This window comes from Colossoma macropomum, unplaced genomic scaffold (assembly GCF_904425465.1).
Source record: "Colossoma macropomum unplaced genomic scaffold, Colossoma_macropomum, whole genome shotgun sequence".
Classification (NCBI taxonomy): Eukaryota; Metazoa; Chordata; class Actinopteri; order Characiformes; family Serrasalmidae; genus Colossoma; species Colossoma macropomum.
Window position 1 is genome coordinate 35,803,044 of NW_023494802.1, and position 18,362 is coordinate 35,821,405.

General features: G+C 39.6%; 1 protein-coding gene across 3 annotated transcripts; it reads left to right on the forward strand.

Moving 5' to 3' along the window:
- Window positions 1–6,898: 6,898 nt before the first annotated feature.
- LOC118823095 (zinc finger protein 19-like) lies at window positions 6,899–16,234 on the forward strand. Of its 3 annotated transcripts, XM_036592485.1 has the most exons (3): window positions 6,899–7,059; window positions 8,314–8,429; window positions 14,362–16,234. In XM_036592485.1, the coding sequence occupies exons 1-3, from the start codon at window positions 6,938–6,940 to the stop codon at window positions 15,216–15,218; spliced, it is 1,095 nt and encodes a 364-aa protein (XP_036448378.1). In that variant the 5' UTR covers window positions 6,899–6,937; the 3' UTR covers window positions 15,219–16,234. The 3 variants fall into 3 exon arrangements, with proteins under 3 accessions (XP_036448378.1, XP_036448380.1, XP_036448379.1); XM_036592487.1 differs by lacking the exon at window positions 6,899–7,059 and having other exon boundaries at window positions 8,324–8,422; XM_036592486.1 differs by lacking the exons at window positions 6,899–7,059; window positions 8,314–8,429 and adding an exon at window positions 10,695–10,817.
- The last annotated feature ends 2,128 nt before the right edge of the window (window positions 16,235–18,362 follow it).

The following is an 18,362-nucleotide window of genomic DNA, read 5'->3' on the forward strand; positions in this document are numbered from 1 at the left end:
TTGCAGTGTTCAGGAATGTTCTCCTCCTTATACACTGTTCTAAAATGTTGTCCCCCCTTCATACTGTGCCAAAGGGAATATTGTAATGTCGTTATGATGTTTTATCATGTTAAACCCAATTGACCTCAGCTTTCAAAGAGCACCTGCAGGAAAGCAAATATACTTTAAATACTTAAATGGGTCCTTTCTGTAACACTGGACTTTTTTGAAAAATGTTTACATTTTCTGCTTTTTGACATTCTGTTTTTTAGCTCGATGATCATGAGCTCAAATTGACTATTCTTTCTTCACTGGATGTGTACTTGGCTCACTGGCTGCTGTACGTAGAATTTAAGAATTTAAATTCCTTTTTTTGGACATTTTAAATGCACACATCTTTGTTTACAGTTGTACAAGAAATGTTTTCATTGTTGTAGATCAAGAAGTGACAGGACCACCACAGAGCAGGTATTATCTCGATGGTGGATCATTCTCAGCACTGCAGTGACACTGACATGGTCAGTGGTGGATCAACAAGGTAGGAGTGTCTAATAGAGTGGACAGTGAGTGGACACGGTGTTTAAAAACTCCAGCAGCACTGCTGTGTCTGATCCACTCATACCAGCTCAACACACACTAACAGGCAACCACCACATCAGTGTCACTGCAGTGCTGAGAATGATCCAGCACTACTACAGTTAGTAACTCTGTTATATTTTAGTCATTGGCATTCAGTTACTGATTCCTTTGTTGTGATTTATTTCATTCTGTTCTGTTGGCTCAGTGGCTGTACTGCTTTGCGTTTAGTCTTACTCTGACTTTGGAGGTTTTAGACCAAAAGAGTACAATAGAGCCTGTAGCAGACATAGGCTACTTTACCCATCCATGAGGTAGAATGTATCAGATTAAAAAGTATATTCTTGTATATAGTGTAAGTTAATGTATCGCAAACACCTTGCATCTGGAAATACTAGGTTTTGTTCAAACAGTGATAATGTGTCTGAGGATAAATACTCAAAAAACAGTTTCTGATTTTAAAAAAGAGAAAATGCCTTTCTCAGCTGTGGTTACCAACTTAGAATGATGAGAAATGGTTCACTTCCCAGAGAGAAATGTGCTGGCACCTCATGTGTTCTGCGCTGCGGCTGTGGAAAGTCCACAGTGCTTGAGCTGTCTGAGCTGCTCACTCACTCCCACTCCTAACTGATAAACTTAACTCGGCTCTGCCAGAAAGCCAGTGCTATTTTAAAAGGGCGTCAGTAGCACTTTAGGTCTATCAATCTTAAGGTCTATCAATCAATCAAAAATATTTTTGGCAATTTCAGAAGAACAGCAAATCAAACACTAGCTAGGTGACCTAGCAAAAAAGACATTAATGACTTTACATCATGCATATAATTACACTTCAGAGACCAAAAGCCGAAGGAGCTTTCACGTATGTGTGTGTGTATATTATATATATATTATGTATATTATATATAATTTTTTTTTTTTTTTTCAACACAAGCAGTTTGTTCACATTTTGAACACAGAGATGTGCTTTAATGACTGTGTCAGGGTTCTTTTGGCCTAAATGCACCACAAGAAGCTCCAAAAATAGATAAACTCAGTAAATGTACCTGTATGAATACATTTATTAGGTTTTTAAAATGAATTTTCATATCATCTAGAACAGGGGTGTCCGAAGTCCGGCCCCAGGGCCAAATGCGGCCCTCAGACAGATTTTAATTGGCTCATTGCTTCTGTTTTACAGTGCAGTATGTAGGTCTTATAAGAAAGGCTACTGCATCTGAACAGTGCACAGTGTGTCTAGCAAAAATCACCTCGGATTCAGAGACGTGCACAATTCAGAAAAGTCAAAATTGAATAACTCACATAGTGCACTATGTAGGGAGCAGTGAGCCATTGGAGATTCAGCCTTAGGATTTTCCAAGGTCTGATCTTCTAGATGTTTGATTTTGACCATTAATGAGCTGTTTTTGTTGTAATTTTCAGTACTTTACCTGCGTGTTTTATGCTAGAACATGTTAAATATTGCTGGAGAAGATTCAAAGAAGAAATTTTAAATCTTTTTTCCTCCCGTTTTCAGCACACGAGCCATCACTCCGCTAACATTAGCCAGCTATGTAGCGTTAGCTACCTCGGCTAGTTGACGTTAATTAGGCTTAGTTTAACAACTTAGCGCAGCTTTTGGACGGTAGTCGCTGTTTTTGGGTGGAAGGCGGAGTCCGTGTTCCTCCTGCTCCGTGGCGGAGGCGGAGTCCGTGTTCCTCCTGCTCCTCATAAGCACAGTTTGTTCAGTGACGTTAAAGGAGAAATCCACCGACTTTTTAAAACCGTTTACATAATTAAATGGGTAAGATGTAAACAGAGCCATTCAGAGTGTTTTGTGTGAAATTCTTTGCTCTAGAGAAACTTAGAGTCAGAGTTGTTCACAGTGGTGAAACCAGACATCTGAAGAGTTAAATGCCTCTTTAAGCTCCCTCACAGAAAGTAGAGAATTATTAAATGCTTTCAGTACTCAGCTTGATGCCTGACACACTGTTTTAGGATAGATTCGTGATAAAGTTTTGACCTAAAACAGATTGTAATCAATTTCTTTTAATCTGTTCATCATCACATACTACATCTCGGGAGGTGCGCGTTGGTTCACTGGTGGTTTTAGATAGTAAATAGCTAAAATGGCTGTATTTGTGTTGTAGATATGGCGACCCCTGGTCCCTATCAGCCACTGTAAAGAAATATGAGTCGGTAAGTTTCTCTACAGTAAACCATTTCACACCAAACCACCCCGAGTGACTCTGTTTACATCTCAACCACTGAATTATGCAGACATTTTGAGAAATCGGTGGAGTTCCCCTTTAACTCCTGAAGACTGAAGATGGCGGCCTGGTTCAAATACGCGTCTGTGTCGAAATCAGCGCCGGCGGAAAATCCCGTTTTCTAAATGTTGTTCTGTTCAGCTTCAGACATGATATATGTCATCACTCGTATTATCATTCTTAAAACAGAGCCCACATCTAGTTTCTGAGCGTTTCCGTATTAAAATGATGATTTTTTTCCTGACGTAAAGTTGTTCCTTTTGCACATTTCAGTCAGGGATTATGCCTAAAAAGGCTCAGTTCACTTTCTCTGGCTGTATATTCTGTTTTGTTGCTTAAAGAGATTTAATTATATACCTTCAAGGGTTTTTGTGATGAAAGGTAAACAGATTTTCTCCAGCATTTCCAGTTTAGTTATTTCCGTTAAGTGCTGAATTCTGAATTACAAGATGCTGCTGCCACCAAAGGCCTTTAGGAGAAGTGACTTTGAGATCATTAAGGCTACTGAGATAATTCAGGTTATGTTCAGAGGGAAAACTGCAGAGTTAATTTTTTTTACTATACAGATGCATTTGTTTTTGTGCAAACATTGGTTATACCCACAACTTCGAGCTTGTAATAAAAAGTGGGATTGCGGGATGTGTCTTCACTGTGAGTAAATAAATAAAGCATTTGAGTAGAACAGAAAAAAATGTAAAGATACACCAAACTAATTTATTAAGTAGGTTAACTGAGCTTACTAATATTCAATAAAATCATATTGGTGGAACTTTATTTATGTGTGTGAGTGAAACACACACACACTCACACATTTTCTAAGCCGCTTATCCTCCTGGGTTTGGGGGGGGGGTGTTAGTCCATCACGTGGTGTTAGTGAAACAAAACAATGAAATTAATATTAAGCAGGTTCAAATTATTTCGGCTTTCTGATGTTGAAGATTTTCTTATTTATAATAGTCTAGTTCAGTTAGTCGACCTAACCTAACAGCATTCTAGTTGAGCTTATTTAAAAAAATGCCTGCAAATTGTTACCTTAATTTTTTTCAAAGTAGATCCAGACAAATATAAGGATTATATTCTATTATTAAATTATTAATTTGATTATCATTTTGGCAGAATTCCATGTTCACAGTTGCAAATGTATTAAATCTAAATCTGAATTTCTCAAATTTGAAATAGAAGATAAACAATACATAAATTCTGTCTCCAAAAACAAAAAAAGCTGTTAAAACAGTAATATATTTTTATAAGTGCTCTATTCTCTGACTCCTTTCTGTTTCTTTTCTGTTAAACTGATATAATGTATTATATGCATGTTGTGTATTGGCATCACTGTAATTGTGTACTATTAAAAAAACTTTTTCCGTTCACGAAGGAAAGGCTTTTTTTTTAAAAATCGCTCTTATCTGATTGGTCCACTTACGCGAGTAATCGTTTGGGCTGAAATTCACTTCATTTACTTGTTACCACATAAAGTCTTTTTTTATGTTGATCTGACGAGCCATGCCATTTTTTACTATATGTATTTAATTATCATTTTGGTTTATATATATATATATATATATATATATATATATATATATATATATACACACACACACACACATATGTGTGTGTGTGTGTGTGTGTGTGTGTGTGTGTGTGTAGTAAAAAATGATATATATGTATATATAGAATTTCTCGTTGGCAACAAATTTCACATTGAGCAATTATGTTCTTTCAACAATAAGACATTGAACACATTTTAAAAGAATTGGTTCAATTCGATTAATACCAACTTGCTTTCTTAACATGTACAAGTGACAGTTCTTGTTTGTTAGAGCAAATATCATCATCCACATCATCATCATCATCATCCTCATCATCATCATCCTCATCATCATCAAGCGGCTTATTTGTATCTATGATTTAATCTGATGTACTTACACGGCTCTATTGGCGATCAGAACTCGTCACGTGGTCCTCCTTTCTAGAATTCAGAGCTGTGTGAGTGAGAGGGCGGGGGTCTCTTACCGGTCTGGGTGGATGCATACATTTTTCATAGAGCCTTCAAACAACACGACGTTGTGAAAAGGGACGAGTGAGAGTGGAAGGAAAAGAAGGACTCTCTTCCGTTTTCACACCACAATTCTCAGCCGCACTTAGTGCGTGTACCACTAGGGGGCACTGCCTCCTAGTTTTCGTGCTCAGTTTCTCCTTGCTGGTTTGGTGATGGTGTGTAGGTTGCAGCGCTCTTTCCTTTCCGAGAGTGACTCTGAGGTTTGGCATGTTATTTTAGGCATGGATTTTAGTTCATCACAAAGAGAAAAACAGCACCTAAGATGCTAGAAGCACTGAGAATTTCCGCTACAGCCTCTAAATGAGGTTTTCAACATGCTGCTTTTGCGCTTCTACTCAGGTTGTTCTGTGGAAAGCGCTTCTGTTTCTACTTAAGTCGTTACCCGGCCTGGTACTGGTAGGCTGATTTTGGTGGTGATCAGCATAAAAAAAAATAATTATGCTGTTATCAGGATTTTAATTTCAGAGTTATTTTGTTTTGTACATTGATTCTGTTGACATATTTCTGAATCAATTTTCCAGTAAAAATAGCTGGTAGGCTACTATTTCTTGATTTGTATAATAAAAAACCCCACAATAAATGTAAATATAAAATATAAACATGCATATAAGCATAAATGTTTTTAAAATATAGATAAAAATGTATATATACTTAAACCACCAACTGTGTAAAAGACCTGGAAATCTCAGTGTTCTAAGGCTACAGACTGCAGTTCCAATGTCGCCACATGGAAACAATGATCTTTTACTTAAAAACATCTTTTTAAAGTGTGTACAGTCAGAGCATTTACTTGGAGTAGTAAGGATGGCTGTAAACAGTCTTACATAGGATTCTGGTTGGTATGTGACAGTTTTGAGAGGCCTCTTTCAGACCATACGGCCATTTTTATTGACAGTAAACTCTCCTCTTTTCAAAGCGAGGCTCTTAGTGGAAGACTTACTCTCTCGAAGCATTAAGTGCACTCTTAAAAATGACAGATCTTCAAGGGTGCTTTATTAAAGAAAACAGCTGTATATAGAACCATGAACACTCAAAAACCCTTTGCATGATTAAAGGGTTCTTTCCATCGTGAAAGCATCCCTCAGATTGATGGAGAATGTACTATAGACGGTTCTATATAGAACCTTTTTGAAAAGTGTTCCATATAGTGCTAGAAAAGGTTCTTCTATTGTGATGATAAAAATCCTGTAGTAAAAACAGAACCCGTTTGGTGCTATAGAACCCTTTTAGGTGCTGTATAGAATCCAGCTCTGCAGATGGATAAAACTGGGGATCACAGCACCTAGAATTTATGTGGAAGGAAGCGGTCAGATCACACCCTGCTGTTCATGCTCAAAAAGGAACTGGAGGTAGTGCACATTCTGGAAATGTATACATCACGTGCTGCACCACCACGAGGAGCATTATGTACAAGACATTTTTTATCGTTAACTAGGTTCAAATGGAGTACACCTCTAGTTCTTGTAACCCCACAGCAACGTCGTCTATTAATTTGGACATCAACCGGCAGATATTTCTGAAAATCCATCCTGAAGACTGTTTTTATATCATGAAAGTAACATATTTCAATGTATTTTTTCATATGATTTATACGGACTACACTCTTAATAAGATGGCTCTTCAAGGGTTCTTTAGTAAAAAAAAATGGCTCTATATAGAACCATGAACCCTCAAAGAACCCTTTGCATGTTAAATGGTTCTTTGCATGGTAAACTGGTTCTTCATATTGATGAAAAATGTGTTATGTGTGGTTCTATACAGCACCAAAAAGGGTTCTGCTTTTGTTATGATGCCAAGCTTGTGACAAGAGAAGAACCCTGTTTGGTGCTATATAGAACCATTTACGAAAAGGTTCCACATACAACTCATTCATTTCACCACGCAAAGAACCATTTAAGCATGAAAGGGGCTCTTTGGGGGGTTTATGGTTTAATATAGAACCATTTTCTTTACTAAAGAACACTTGAAGAACCATTCGTTTAAGAATGAACGTTAAGACGTGACGTATCGACCACCCGTCACGTCACGTCCGGGTCCAAGGCTCTGCTGCGCGGACTGAGCCTTTGGTCTGTTCAGCATGCCGCAATGCTGTGTCCCTCTCTGTTTCAATAGATTTGAGTCCAAAAAAACGACTCGGTTATCGTTCCACCGCTTTCCTAGCGATGAGAAGGAGAGGGCGAAATGGCTGCAGGTGATAGGGTAAGTTACCATTCTTACACGAATGAAGAAAGGCGAAGTTCTAACTCTAGGCTCGGCTCTAACTCTAGCTAGCTCACCTGGCTAACTTTCAGGAGCGAGTGGCAGAAGCCAAACTGGCCCTTTGCGGAGACCCTTGATTAAGGATGTGGGGTTTACTTGCCCTCATCTTCGGGTTTAGGTTGTGAGCGCTTTTTCTTTGCTGCCCAGCTAAGAGGCGAAAATAGCCAGACTTAACTAACTGTCTGTCCTCGCGAGAATCTCGCCTCTTCTTCACATGGTGTGACACGGTGTTCGAGAGACTTGGTAGCTGCTGTACGGTGCGTTTCGTTGTATGGAGCCCAGCAAACACGTAACGTTGACGTTGCGCGTTGTTACAGTGAAACGTAATTCCTCGGAAAGTTGTAGCGACGTTATCTGACAACATTCTGACAACGTAGTGGCAACGCATGTTGTGCACGGGACTCCATGGAATCTTGCTGAATTGCAGATAGATAGTAATAATACGTTATAACAACGTTAATGAACAATGAGGTTGTGACAACGTTGTAACCTTGTAGGAAAGCAGACAACGTTGTGACAGTAGTGTTGTGTGTTTGCTGGGAGGGCAGGGAAGGCAGTTTTCAGAAACCCTTAAACAAACACTCTTCCAGCAAACATGCTTACAGGCTATCTGTGGGACAGAATTTTTTATTTCAATTCATGTTATGCTAAAACCCAAACTGGCCATTGTTTATTCAAAATATGCAAAAATGTCAACAGTCAAATACAGACGCTTGTAGCAGACCTTGAAATAGTACATGGACACTTGAAATATTCAAAAATGTCCACAGTACCTCAGTCTTTTAAACCTACCTATTTGCAGCCCGCAGCACCAAAATATGCTTTAGTACTGAAAAAAACAAAAATGTTATTATAAATACAAATATTTTCTCTGCTACAAATGCATATACATTCATTCACAACTTGTCTACAATACAGTTCATCATTACCATAGACCTGCTGCCGTATAATATTACCACTGTATTATGTTCTGTTTTATTGGAGTATTTTAACTTTTACACTATTTTAAAATCTTTGATTCTTATTTTTAACTTTAACTTGCATGTTTCCTTTTTTTTATACATACTGCTTGAGCATTGTTGAAGGGAGCCTAAGATTTAAGAGTTTGCCAGTGACTACTTCACTGTAATTGTTGTGCACATGACTAATAGAAACTTAAGAAATGATGATCTTTGTTTTTTTCTTTTTGTACAGGCGTGAAAACTTCACCCCAAACTGCAACTCGAGGGTGTGCAGTTGGCATTTCCCCAATGGCAAAGCTGCTGGGCCAACGCGATTCGCATGGAACGAGAAGACTTTCCAGGTCAGTGGTGAGTATGAAGGAACAGATTAACTACACAATGCTGACATTGCAACTGCATAGACCCCTACGACTTCAAAAAGTCTTGTGGTGCTTAGGGTAGAGAACAACATGCTGAGAGAAGAGAAGGATACATTAGAAAAAAAAAACTATTGGAGAAAAAGAAACAAACTTTTTCCTTTAGTCAGATTTCCTCCAGTCATGACAGAATATCCAGCTTTACACTGGATTGCCCAGTACTGCCACTATCCATTTCTTGGAAGCACTTCTTTTTAGATTTGAGTTACAGTATCATTCTGATTGGACTGTCCAAATTATGCCACTAGTTGATCAATTGCTCCTGACCTTAATTAAGCTTAAACTTAATTGCAGCCTCATAGAACTTGCGACAAGATTTAATTGTAGTACAGCCACAGTAACCAACATCTTTAGCACCATCATTAGTGCGCTGTATGACATTTTGTGTGTTGGTCTGCTTGAAAATGACATCCCTTCCACAGCCAGGGTTTAGATGTCGCAGCCAGACTGCTTCTGGCAAAACACATGCAAATTAAGAAAACATCTTCATGAATTTGACAACACATGCGCATTACAACAAGATCTGAATTTGCAGTACATTTTCTATAGGCTCTGCATGTGTTGTCATTCATGATGTTTTCTTAATTTGCAGTGCGTTTTTTTTATTTTTATTTTTTTATTAATGTGCTTTGTTACCATAATGGGTTCTTTGCTTACCCAACTGTGGCTCTCTCAATCTGCTGCTTCTCCTGATTGATGAACTTGATATTCTCTCCCAACTCTCGACTTTGACTGACCCAGAATCTGCAGACTAGAGCAAACCAGCACAGACTCGGCCAGGCTGAGAATCAGGGCTGAAATCAGGGTAAAAATTGTGTAGTGTAACCCTAGCTTTGAGTGAGTAAGTGTGTCCACTTACTTTTGTACCCACTTTTACTAGTGGGTACAAAATCCCTTTAAATTAAAGCGGACAATCTGATGTCTGTGATTTGCAAGGATTAACATATGTGTGTGTAGTTTACATCACATGTTAAGCTGAATTTGTCATGGGCCTAAACTATGCCATATGTGTTTTTAACTGCGTGTTACACCCGTTTGAAACCCCTGGTTCAAATTATGAGAAATAATGAAATGGTTGACATTGTTCCAAATGAATGAATATGGGATGATTTTGCCTCAGCTGAACTATTACTGTTGTAATGTGGTGTAATCGTGATGTGCCCTCCATGTTATTAAAAACATCAACGTACAAAAGACAGGTCGTACCTGAGGCTTTGTGGACTCGAAATCCACCCCATCGCAGTAAAACGCCCACTTTGTGGAAAGGATGCCAGTGCCCATTCCTTGGAGCTGGTGTGGCAGATTGTGGTTGGCACAAGGTTCTGCTGGAAGCAAGACCAGGGTTGGAGACCACTGCTCTGGAGAAGGACAGGGTCATAAGGTGATCTAAAACAGCTCAGGTGGCTTTATCTTTGGACTGAGATTAGACCTAAATGAATGGGGCAGATGTTAAATGTACCCACTGGTTATGCATACCCATGGCACATTGTGCGAACAGTCAGAGAGCGAGAGCAGAATGAAGTGGTCTTCAGTGGAGAGGACTGTTCAGACGGTCTTAGCGCGCTGTAGTCAGTGACCTGGCTAACCCTGAGGGTGTTGGCGACCTTGTTCTGCGATGTTACAAAGTTCAGGTTTACGTGTTGTGGACAGTTTCAGTCTGAAATATGAATAAAGAGGTTCAAAAGGAACTTTTTACCTCTTTTATTCTGCGCAATCTGAGCTACTTGCTCGTTGAAATTTGTTAATGCTACCCAGCTAGCCAGTGATGGAGCGCTACTGCTAACGACGGTTTTGTTTGTTTACAACTTCACAGCGAGAAAATGTACTGAATGAAACAGGTGAGACTAATAACTAGTAACTCTTCACCGTTAACACTTTCAGAGGATTTAAAGATAAAACTGAATGCTGCCATCTTTATTGTTAACTTTAAGGACTTCAATATCTGATCAAGCGAAATAGCAGGTTAGCCGTGACAGCAGTATGTTATCCTGACCATCTTTGTGTTGACATTGTTCCACTGCATATTCATTTTATGTCCTTAATCTGTTCAGTAATATGGACTTAATGTCTCGGTGGCTGGTTTTAAGAGCATAAACATCCCAAACAAAACTGCGGGTCGCATTAGTAGAACAAATATAAGGGCCCTGGCTCGGCTCGGCTCTGAGTGCTGGCGCGGTGTTTTGTGGGTGTGTTTAGGGTCTCCCAGTGGGTGGAGGAGAACAGAGAGCTTCTCTCTGAAGGCCAGTTTTTATGGTTTTATCCTGCCCAAGCAGTTCACTTCCGGTGACGCGCTTTGGAAGGCAGAAGCTGGGGGCTGGAAGTGAGTCGTGTGGGCTGTTCTGCTTGTTTTTCCCCCAAAAATAAAAGATTTAATTTAGAAAATAAAGACATAAGGTTAGCGCTAATATTGTTTCGGCTCTGGTCACAGACGCCGTTAGTTTTTCTCAGGCGCCGTTTCCGCCTCTCGAGTGTGAGTTCATTCATTCGCGGGAAAGTTTGTTTTGTTTTGTTTTTTTCTGTTCGCCTCTTCAGTTTCTCTTCGTCCAGCGAGCAGAACAACCGACAGTAGCTCAGGCTGTAAAAACAACCCCTAAAATCAGTCAGACTCCGCGAATAAAGCGCGTATCTGCTCTCCCTGAGGTTTGGGGTGGTTTTGTAGATGAAGCTGTGAGAGAGAGTGAGTGAGAGTGTGAAGGGAAGAAGCTGCTGCCTCGGACTTGTTCACTGGCTGTTTTAGGAGGAGGTGAGTTACTGGAGAAACTGGACTTGGTCATTTTTGTAGCAACACGCTGCCATAGCAACCACACAGTCTGTGCGTTATTAAGGCTGCTAGCTAACACTGATAAGAAGATAAAGTTGGCTTTTTACTCGACGTTTCTATTTAAAGTGGGGCGGAGAGTCTAAGGAAGAAGCTTTGAGAACCAGTAGCCGTTGTAGGACTGGGCTGTTAGCCTCAGCGAGTCCGTTCTCTCTCCGCGAGTTTAACGTGAAGTGTGCTGCCGTTTTTCAAAGCGAGAAAAGGGGCAGGAGGAATTTAATGCTCGTGGAAAATGGACACGGACCATGTGGCAGCTTTGTCAAAGTTGTTAAAATAACAACACAATGACACAAAATACTGCAAAACTATGTAAAGCAGTAAATTGTGCAGCAGTTACACTCTGGCCCCTCGTTCCACCTTAAATGATGCAGGAGTTATGTTACGTGCTGCACCATTTAAGGTAGAACGGCAAAATTCGAACAAGAAGCTGACTCAGCCCTGTCTGGCTCCTCTGGTTGGTTGGTTTGTTTGTTTTGTAGTCTTATATTTCAGGGGAGATTCTGAGTTTAACGTTGTTTTTTTTTTGTTTTTTTTAAGAGCTTGACGTGGATTAATTGGGGATGTGATGATACACTTCTTCAGGTCCCTTTTGTTTTTCTATTCTGAGGTTGATATCCGGCTCCGTTCGGTATTTACGTGTTAAAATCTGTTGCTTCTGAACGGATCTAGTTACACTGGTTTGGCTCAGTTAAGTGAAAGTTCTCAAATAGACCGCCAGCAGCAAAACAAGAACCAAACCCCGTTTCAGTACCGGTTTTAACAAGCCTGCATTCGCTTTCCCCTGGGGGAATCCCCTGCGCCAGCTCAAGGGCTGTTCCCTTACTTCATTAGCTAGTTAGCTCAAGTGAAGAGTTTTAGATGAGGAGTTTCCCTTTTCAGCTCCCAAAATAGTGGTGGATAAAGCTGTTTATAAACCATAGCAATAAACTGCTTTAAAATGCTTAATGTTTCAAAACCATAACATTCAATTTGCTGTGCTTTAAGTTACAAACCTCTCCATCTGTTCTACATGGCTGCTGATACAACTTCATCACGTTCTTCTGCTAACTGGCTCGTTAACCTAGCATGCTAAAGGCTACACAGCTAACCAGAACAAAAAAAGCGCAGTACGGCATGGTTCTGCACCGAGTTTATAGCCAGACAATGCAGTGACTCGCACACCATGTACATGATGCTCAAACTTCTTAAACGTTTTGCGTTGCAAACTTTGCATGGCTAGTCAATTAGCTCCCTGCGGCTAACCTGCCAAGGGCATGTGCGTTCTGTTTGAATAATCTGCTCCTCACTGTCACCTCCTCCACTTCTACTGCGAGTGCTCACTTGTGTGATGTGGGAGTGGCACCCATCCTAGTGGGCGATGGTAAGATTGAAATGGGGCTCAGTGATCACAGCACTTAGAATTACATAATAATAAAATTACATAGATTAACATAAGTAACACAAAGTAAAAGACAGAAATAAGCAACAGGTTTTGCAAAAGTCTGTCGTGTGGATGATGTACTGTGTAGAGGACAGTGGGGCACTACGTAACACATTTTGTTTTTTGCTTAATTGTAAAAGTATTTGAGCAAGATTCTTTTTTTTTGATAGTCATCTTTGCTACAAATGAAATGTATGCTTTTTTTTACCTGCCGTTAGTGAATAATTCAGCTGAAAGTAGAGTGAGTGCAAACGTTACAGCTAACCCCAACAGGTGGGGCAAATTTTAAAAGTTGCTAGAAAGTCAGATAAAATTGATGCACAGTTCAGTTTATGTTGTTTGAACCACATCGGCTTTTCACCCCCCTGTACATATATACGTTATATGGACAATGGACAAAAGTATTGGGACACCTACACATTACACCTAGAGTTGCTTTTGTAACATCCCATTCTAAATCCATAGGCATTAATGTAGCGTTAGTCTACCCTTTGCTTCCACTCTTCTACGAATGTCCTGGTCTGCTGAAGCATTGAGATTTCCCTTCACTGGAACTAAGGAGCCTAGACCAACTCATGAAAAACAACTCCATAGCATTATCCCACCTCCACCAAACTTTACACTTGGCACAACGCAGTCTGGGTCCATATCAAATGAAATATAGTAAGCAAGAAAGAGAGTTGGTAGATTGTTGACCCCAAAGTAGAACAGCAAATATCAGTGTGATAAAGTTAACCCTGCCGCGTGGAGGCTGTGTATTCTGGCTAGCTCTCAGTATGAGCTGGTTATGTGCTTTGAATTGATGTCATATTACAGCCACCAAGTGGTTGATTAAACTGATATAGGTGTGAATTCAGTGATTTACAAAGAACACTATTATACAAACAGCTCAGTGATGGAAAACAATACATTGAAAACTGTTACTGTTAATGGCACAAAAGCAACCTTTAGGATGAATGTTAAGAAATTGTTCATTTTTTCCCCATAGAGAAAAACAGTTCAGACACAGAGGTTACTACTTGGGCATGTCGCCAACTACAAAATGACACACAACCCAAGGTCTGTTATCGGTGGTTTTCACGGAAGTCATGAAGTAGAGACCCGTGAAAGAGACCAAGGGCCATATCAGGGATACAGTTTTACATTTCAGTTTTTTTGAAGATTCATTTATTTTTTTGTTTTTCTCATACTGTATTAACCTTTAGATTTAAGGTTAGACAAGGTAAGACAACATAGGAACACCTAATTTGCATCTTACTGATCATAACTTCTCTCAGATATTTCTCTAGTGGTTTTCTTAGGTTGTTATTTTAACAGATTAATGTTACTTTCTTTTTTAAAATGCCTCCGTTTTCACTAGCCTTGTGAGCTGTGCACACTCTGAGGGAAATGCCATCCCTGTTGGTTTGGATAGATCAAAACATGAAATCCTTAGCTGGTTGTCATAATGACATTCAAAACAACAAGATATCACTTTTGTATTTAGAAAACGTAAACCAGTAGTTCATAACTCAAGTAGGAAAAAATGTGAAAGAATTGCAGAAATTAAGTAAAATGTACTATATAAATGAAACGCTTCTGAATTTAATGCACACTTGAAGTCATTTTTTTCTTCCCTCTTTCCAGCTTCCGTATCTGAGATGTCATCAGAAGCTGAGTCATTGGAGGTAAAAAGTGTTGCTGAAGGCAAGGATGAGGTAAGAGCGCATAAAGCCATGACTGACAAACCTGATGATGTTGGCCAGCTTCCAAAGAAATCTGCTCTGCAGCCCCTTATGCTGTCTCCAGACTTGTTATCTGGGCATGGTGAGTTTGGATGCACTATCTGTGGTGAAAGATGCTTCTCTCTGGCCCAGCTGGCCAAGCATGTACAATTCCACGATCGTGACCGGCCATTTCCATGCGCCATCTGTGGCAAGCGCTTCCTGAGTCGCAGCCACCATGCGGAGCATCAGCGTGTCCACACCGGCGAGAGGCCGTTCCCCTGCAACCGCTGTGAGCGTGCCTTCACCACCCATCACAATCTGAAACGCCACCAGCTCATCCACGACAAGGAGGAGATGTACCGCTGCTCCGTGTGTGGGGTGCTCTTCTGCCAGGAGCACCAGCTGGGGAACATTGGTGGCATTATCAGGGTTCTAAAGCAGCACAACATGGAAGACCTGATCGATCCTCAACAGCTTCTAGAACCTGAATCTGTGCCTGAGGCAGAACCTGCAGTAGAGACTATACCAAATCTCAGCCTGAAAACTATACTTAAAGAAGAGCAAAATGTCAGGAAAAAGAAGAGAAAGCATGAAAACCTTCATTCGGATGAAGACCACTCCCCTTTTGCTGACAGGGAAGGAAAAAATAGCCAGCTGTCATTCCATTCAGAGGTCCCTCAGATTCATACGAGCGAAGAGAAGGATTTCAGTGATTTAGTTCGTAGGACAGGCCCAAGGATACAGAAGATCGCTTATGACATTGAGATCATCTTATAAGTCTGTATAAAAGATCAGTTTTTTTCTAAACATTCTAAAACAACAGCCAGCGTTAGAATGTTGGTGTTGGGTCTGTGCTGGTTTTTGTACAAGCAAAATAAATCCTTAGTAAGGCTATTGTGATTTTTGCCACTAGTCATTTATTATTAGGTCCACCTACCTTGTATCTGCACTCATTGTGCATTTTATCAGGTCTATTTACCATATAGTACTGTCACAGACTGTAGTCCATCTGTTTGTCTGCATAATCTGTTAGCCTTTCTTTACCCCGTTCAGCAATGGCCAGGACCACCACAGGACGCTGTTGGCTGGGTATGTTTGGTTGGTAGGCTAATCTCCTGAGGTAAACTGAGGTATTTACAAACTCCAGCAGCACTGCTGTGTCTGATCCATTCTGTGCAGAACACACACACACACACTACTATGTCAATGTCACTGCAGTGCTGAGAGTGATCCACCACTCAAATAATACCTATTCAGCGGTGGTACCTGTGGTGGTCCTGAATGTTGATCAGTGGAGTAAAGCAAGGCTAACAAAGTATGCAGAGAAACATATGGACTTCAGTTTATAATTGTAGAACTACAAAGTGCACTTGTATGGTAAGTGGAGCTGATACAATGGACAATGTGTGCAGATGGAAAGTAGGTGTACCTAGTACAAGATGGTTGAATACAAATACTGTGTTGTGAAATGCATTCAAATATACAAATATTGTGAAATGCATTCAGTAACACTTTTTTGTAACTTTTGTCATTCTTTTTTCTAACGTGATCATGAAATCAATTCTTTGATTTTTACTTTTCTACTTTATATTGTCAACTTAATCTTTTTCCCTCCAGTCATTTTAGTTTTTCCCTGACACCATGTAATTGCCTTTATTTTCTAGTGCGTATAACTTAGTATGATTCTTAGAACTTTTTAAAGTTATATCTGACAAATACTTTGCTCAGCTACTGAAACTGAGATTTTTTTTCTGAGAAGTTTCTTTTTTTCCTTCACTGAAAGTATGTTTACTGCCATAAGTGAAATTAAATACATTTCCTCACTGGCTCATTTCTAATTCTTCTCTGTTATTTTTGAATACAACAGTAGGTGCTGCACCTGTCTTATTCTTTTTGACAAAGCACTAGTTGATTTGTTTGTGCTTATCAGCTGTCAGTGCAACACTGTTGTTTTATTACATTACTTAACGTTTAACTAGAGGGACATGCTCTCAAATTAGCTGTGCTCTATAAATACAGATTAATTTAGCAGTGTTATTTAGACCATGTTTATGATGGGATCATGACCTCAGAAGTATAAAAAGATATTTTGGATGGAAACCTGCAGATGTCTACAAAAAAACAGCTCAAACCATAATGATCTGAAACACACCAGCTGCCTTTTGAAAGAATACTTTGCCGAAAAGAAAATGACAGTCTTAGAACGGTCTGTTTAAAATAAATGCTCCTTGGTTTCCAAACACAATGAACTTCGGTTGTTTACTAGTTCTTTTTCTGTTTTGTTTTTATCATAGCCATACACTGTGAAAAATCATGCAGACCTGAAAAAATGAACAGGTTCAGTAAGGTTAGTAGTTTAAGTTAGTAGGCTTCCCGCTTGCTAGGCTAATGAAACAGCCATACAATATGCACATATGTGCGTAATGACTAGTGTACAAACAGTAAGATTATATACACCTTATGCTGTCCTGACCTGAAAACAATGACTGTCGTGTGTGGACTGTTCTATCTGCCTAGAGAGCTCACAGCAGTGATAAATTCAGCTGTCTATATAGTACCAGATGCTAATGTTAACGCAGCTCTTGCTCATTTGTATGACACCAAATAAACAATGACAGGATCATCCTGAGGGAGTTCACATAGTTGCTGGAGATTTCAATCAGGCGTGCTTAAGGGCAGTGCCTCCCAAATTCATACAGTGTTCCACCAGGGGGGGAAACACACTTGATCATGTTTATTCTGACTTAAAGCATGCATATAGAGCAGTACCCCTTACATCTAGGTCTGTCAGACCATCTCTCACTGTTCCTTAGCCCTGCCTATACTCCCATTAGGAGGACAACCAAGCCGGTTTTAAAGATCATTAAAAAAAAACCTGGCCTGAGGGTGCACTTTCACAGCTGCAAGACTGCTTTGCACACAAAGCATGGAATATTTCAACAACTCATCAGTGTTTACAACTGTTTTACACAAAACACTGCACTGGTAACGTAATGGTCAAAAAATGCATCCGGGTGTATCCTCAAGATCAAAAACCCTGGATGACTAATGAAGTACAGTCACTGCTGAAAGCCTGTAATATTGCCTTCAGGATGGGGGCAGGGCCCTGTATATCACGGCAAAAACAGACTTGAGAAGAAGCATGAAAGCTGCAAAAGTGGCCTAAAAGAGAAAAAGACCATCTTATACACAGTAATCTTATCTGAAGTTGGCTACTGTCATCCCTGCCCCAAAGAAGCCATCCATCAACAGTGTAATTGACTTCAGACCAATTACATTGACATCAAAAGTAATGAACTGTTTTGTATGTAATTAAATGGTTAAGATGTAAACAATGTCATTCAGAGTGGTTTGGTGTGAAATGCTTTATTCTGGAGAAACTTACCGAGTCAAAATAGTTCACAGCGGTGGTGAAATGAACCGTTTCAAGCTCCCTCACAGAAAGTTATTACATGAGATGGGTCTGAATACTTAGGCTGATGTCTGAGATATTGTTTTATATATTACATATATCAATATTAAATATAAAATCTCAGAAGATGTGTAGGTTCACTGGTGTTTTTTCAATAGTAAATAAAATGGCTATATTTGTGTGGTAGACATAGTGACCCCTGGTTCCTATCATCACCACTGTAAAGAAATCTGCAAGTTTGTAAGTTTCTCTGTGATCAACCATTTCACACCAAACCACTCTGAATGGCTCTGTTTACATCTCAACCACTGAACATTTTGAAAAATCTGGAATTCCCCTTCAGCTATAGTTTTTTTTCCTGGGCCATCAGAACTCTAACTTTCACAAATACTAGGTTCTAAGAGCAGTAAACACTGGAATAAGCATATAAGGTATGAGGACTACTGTCACCTGCTGAGTTTAGCTTATTAGTAAAAGCACTTTTTATTCTTTTAATAATTTTATATTGT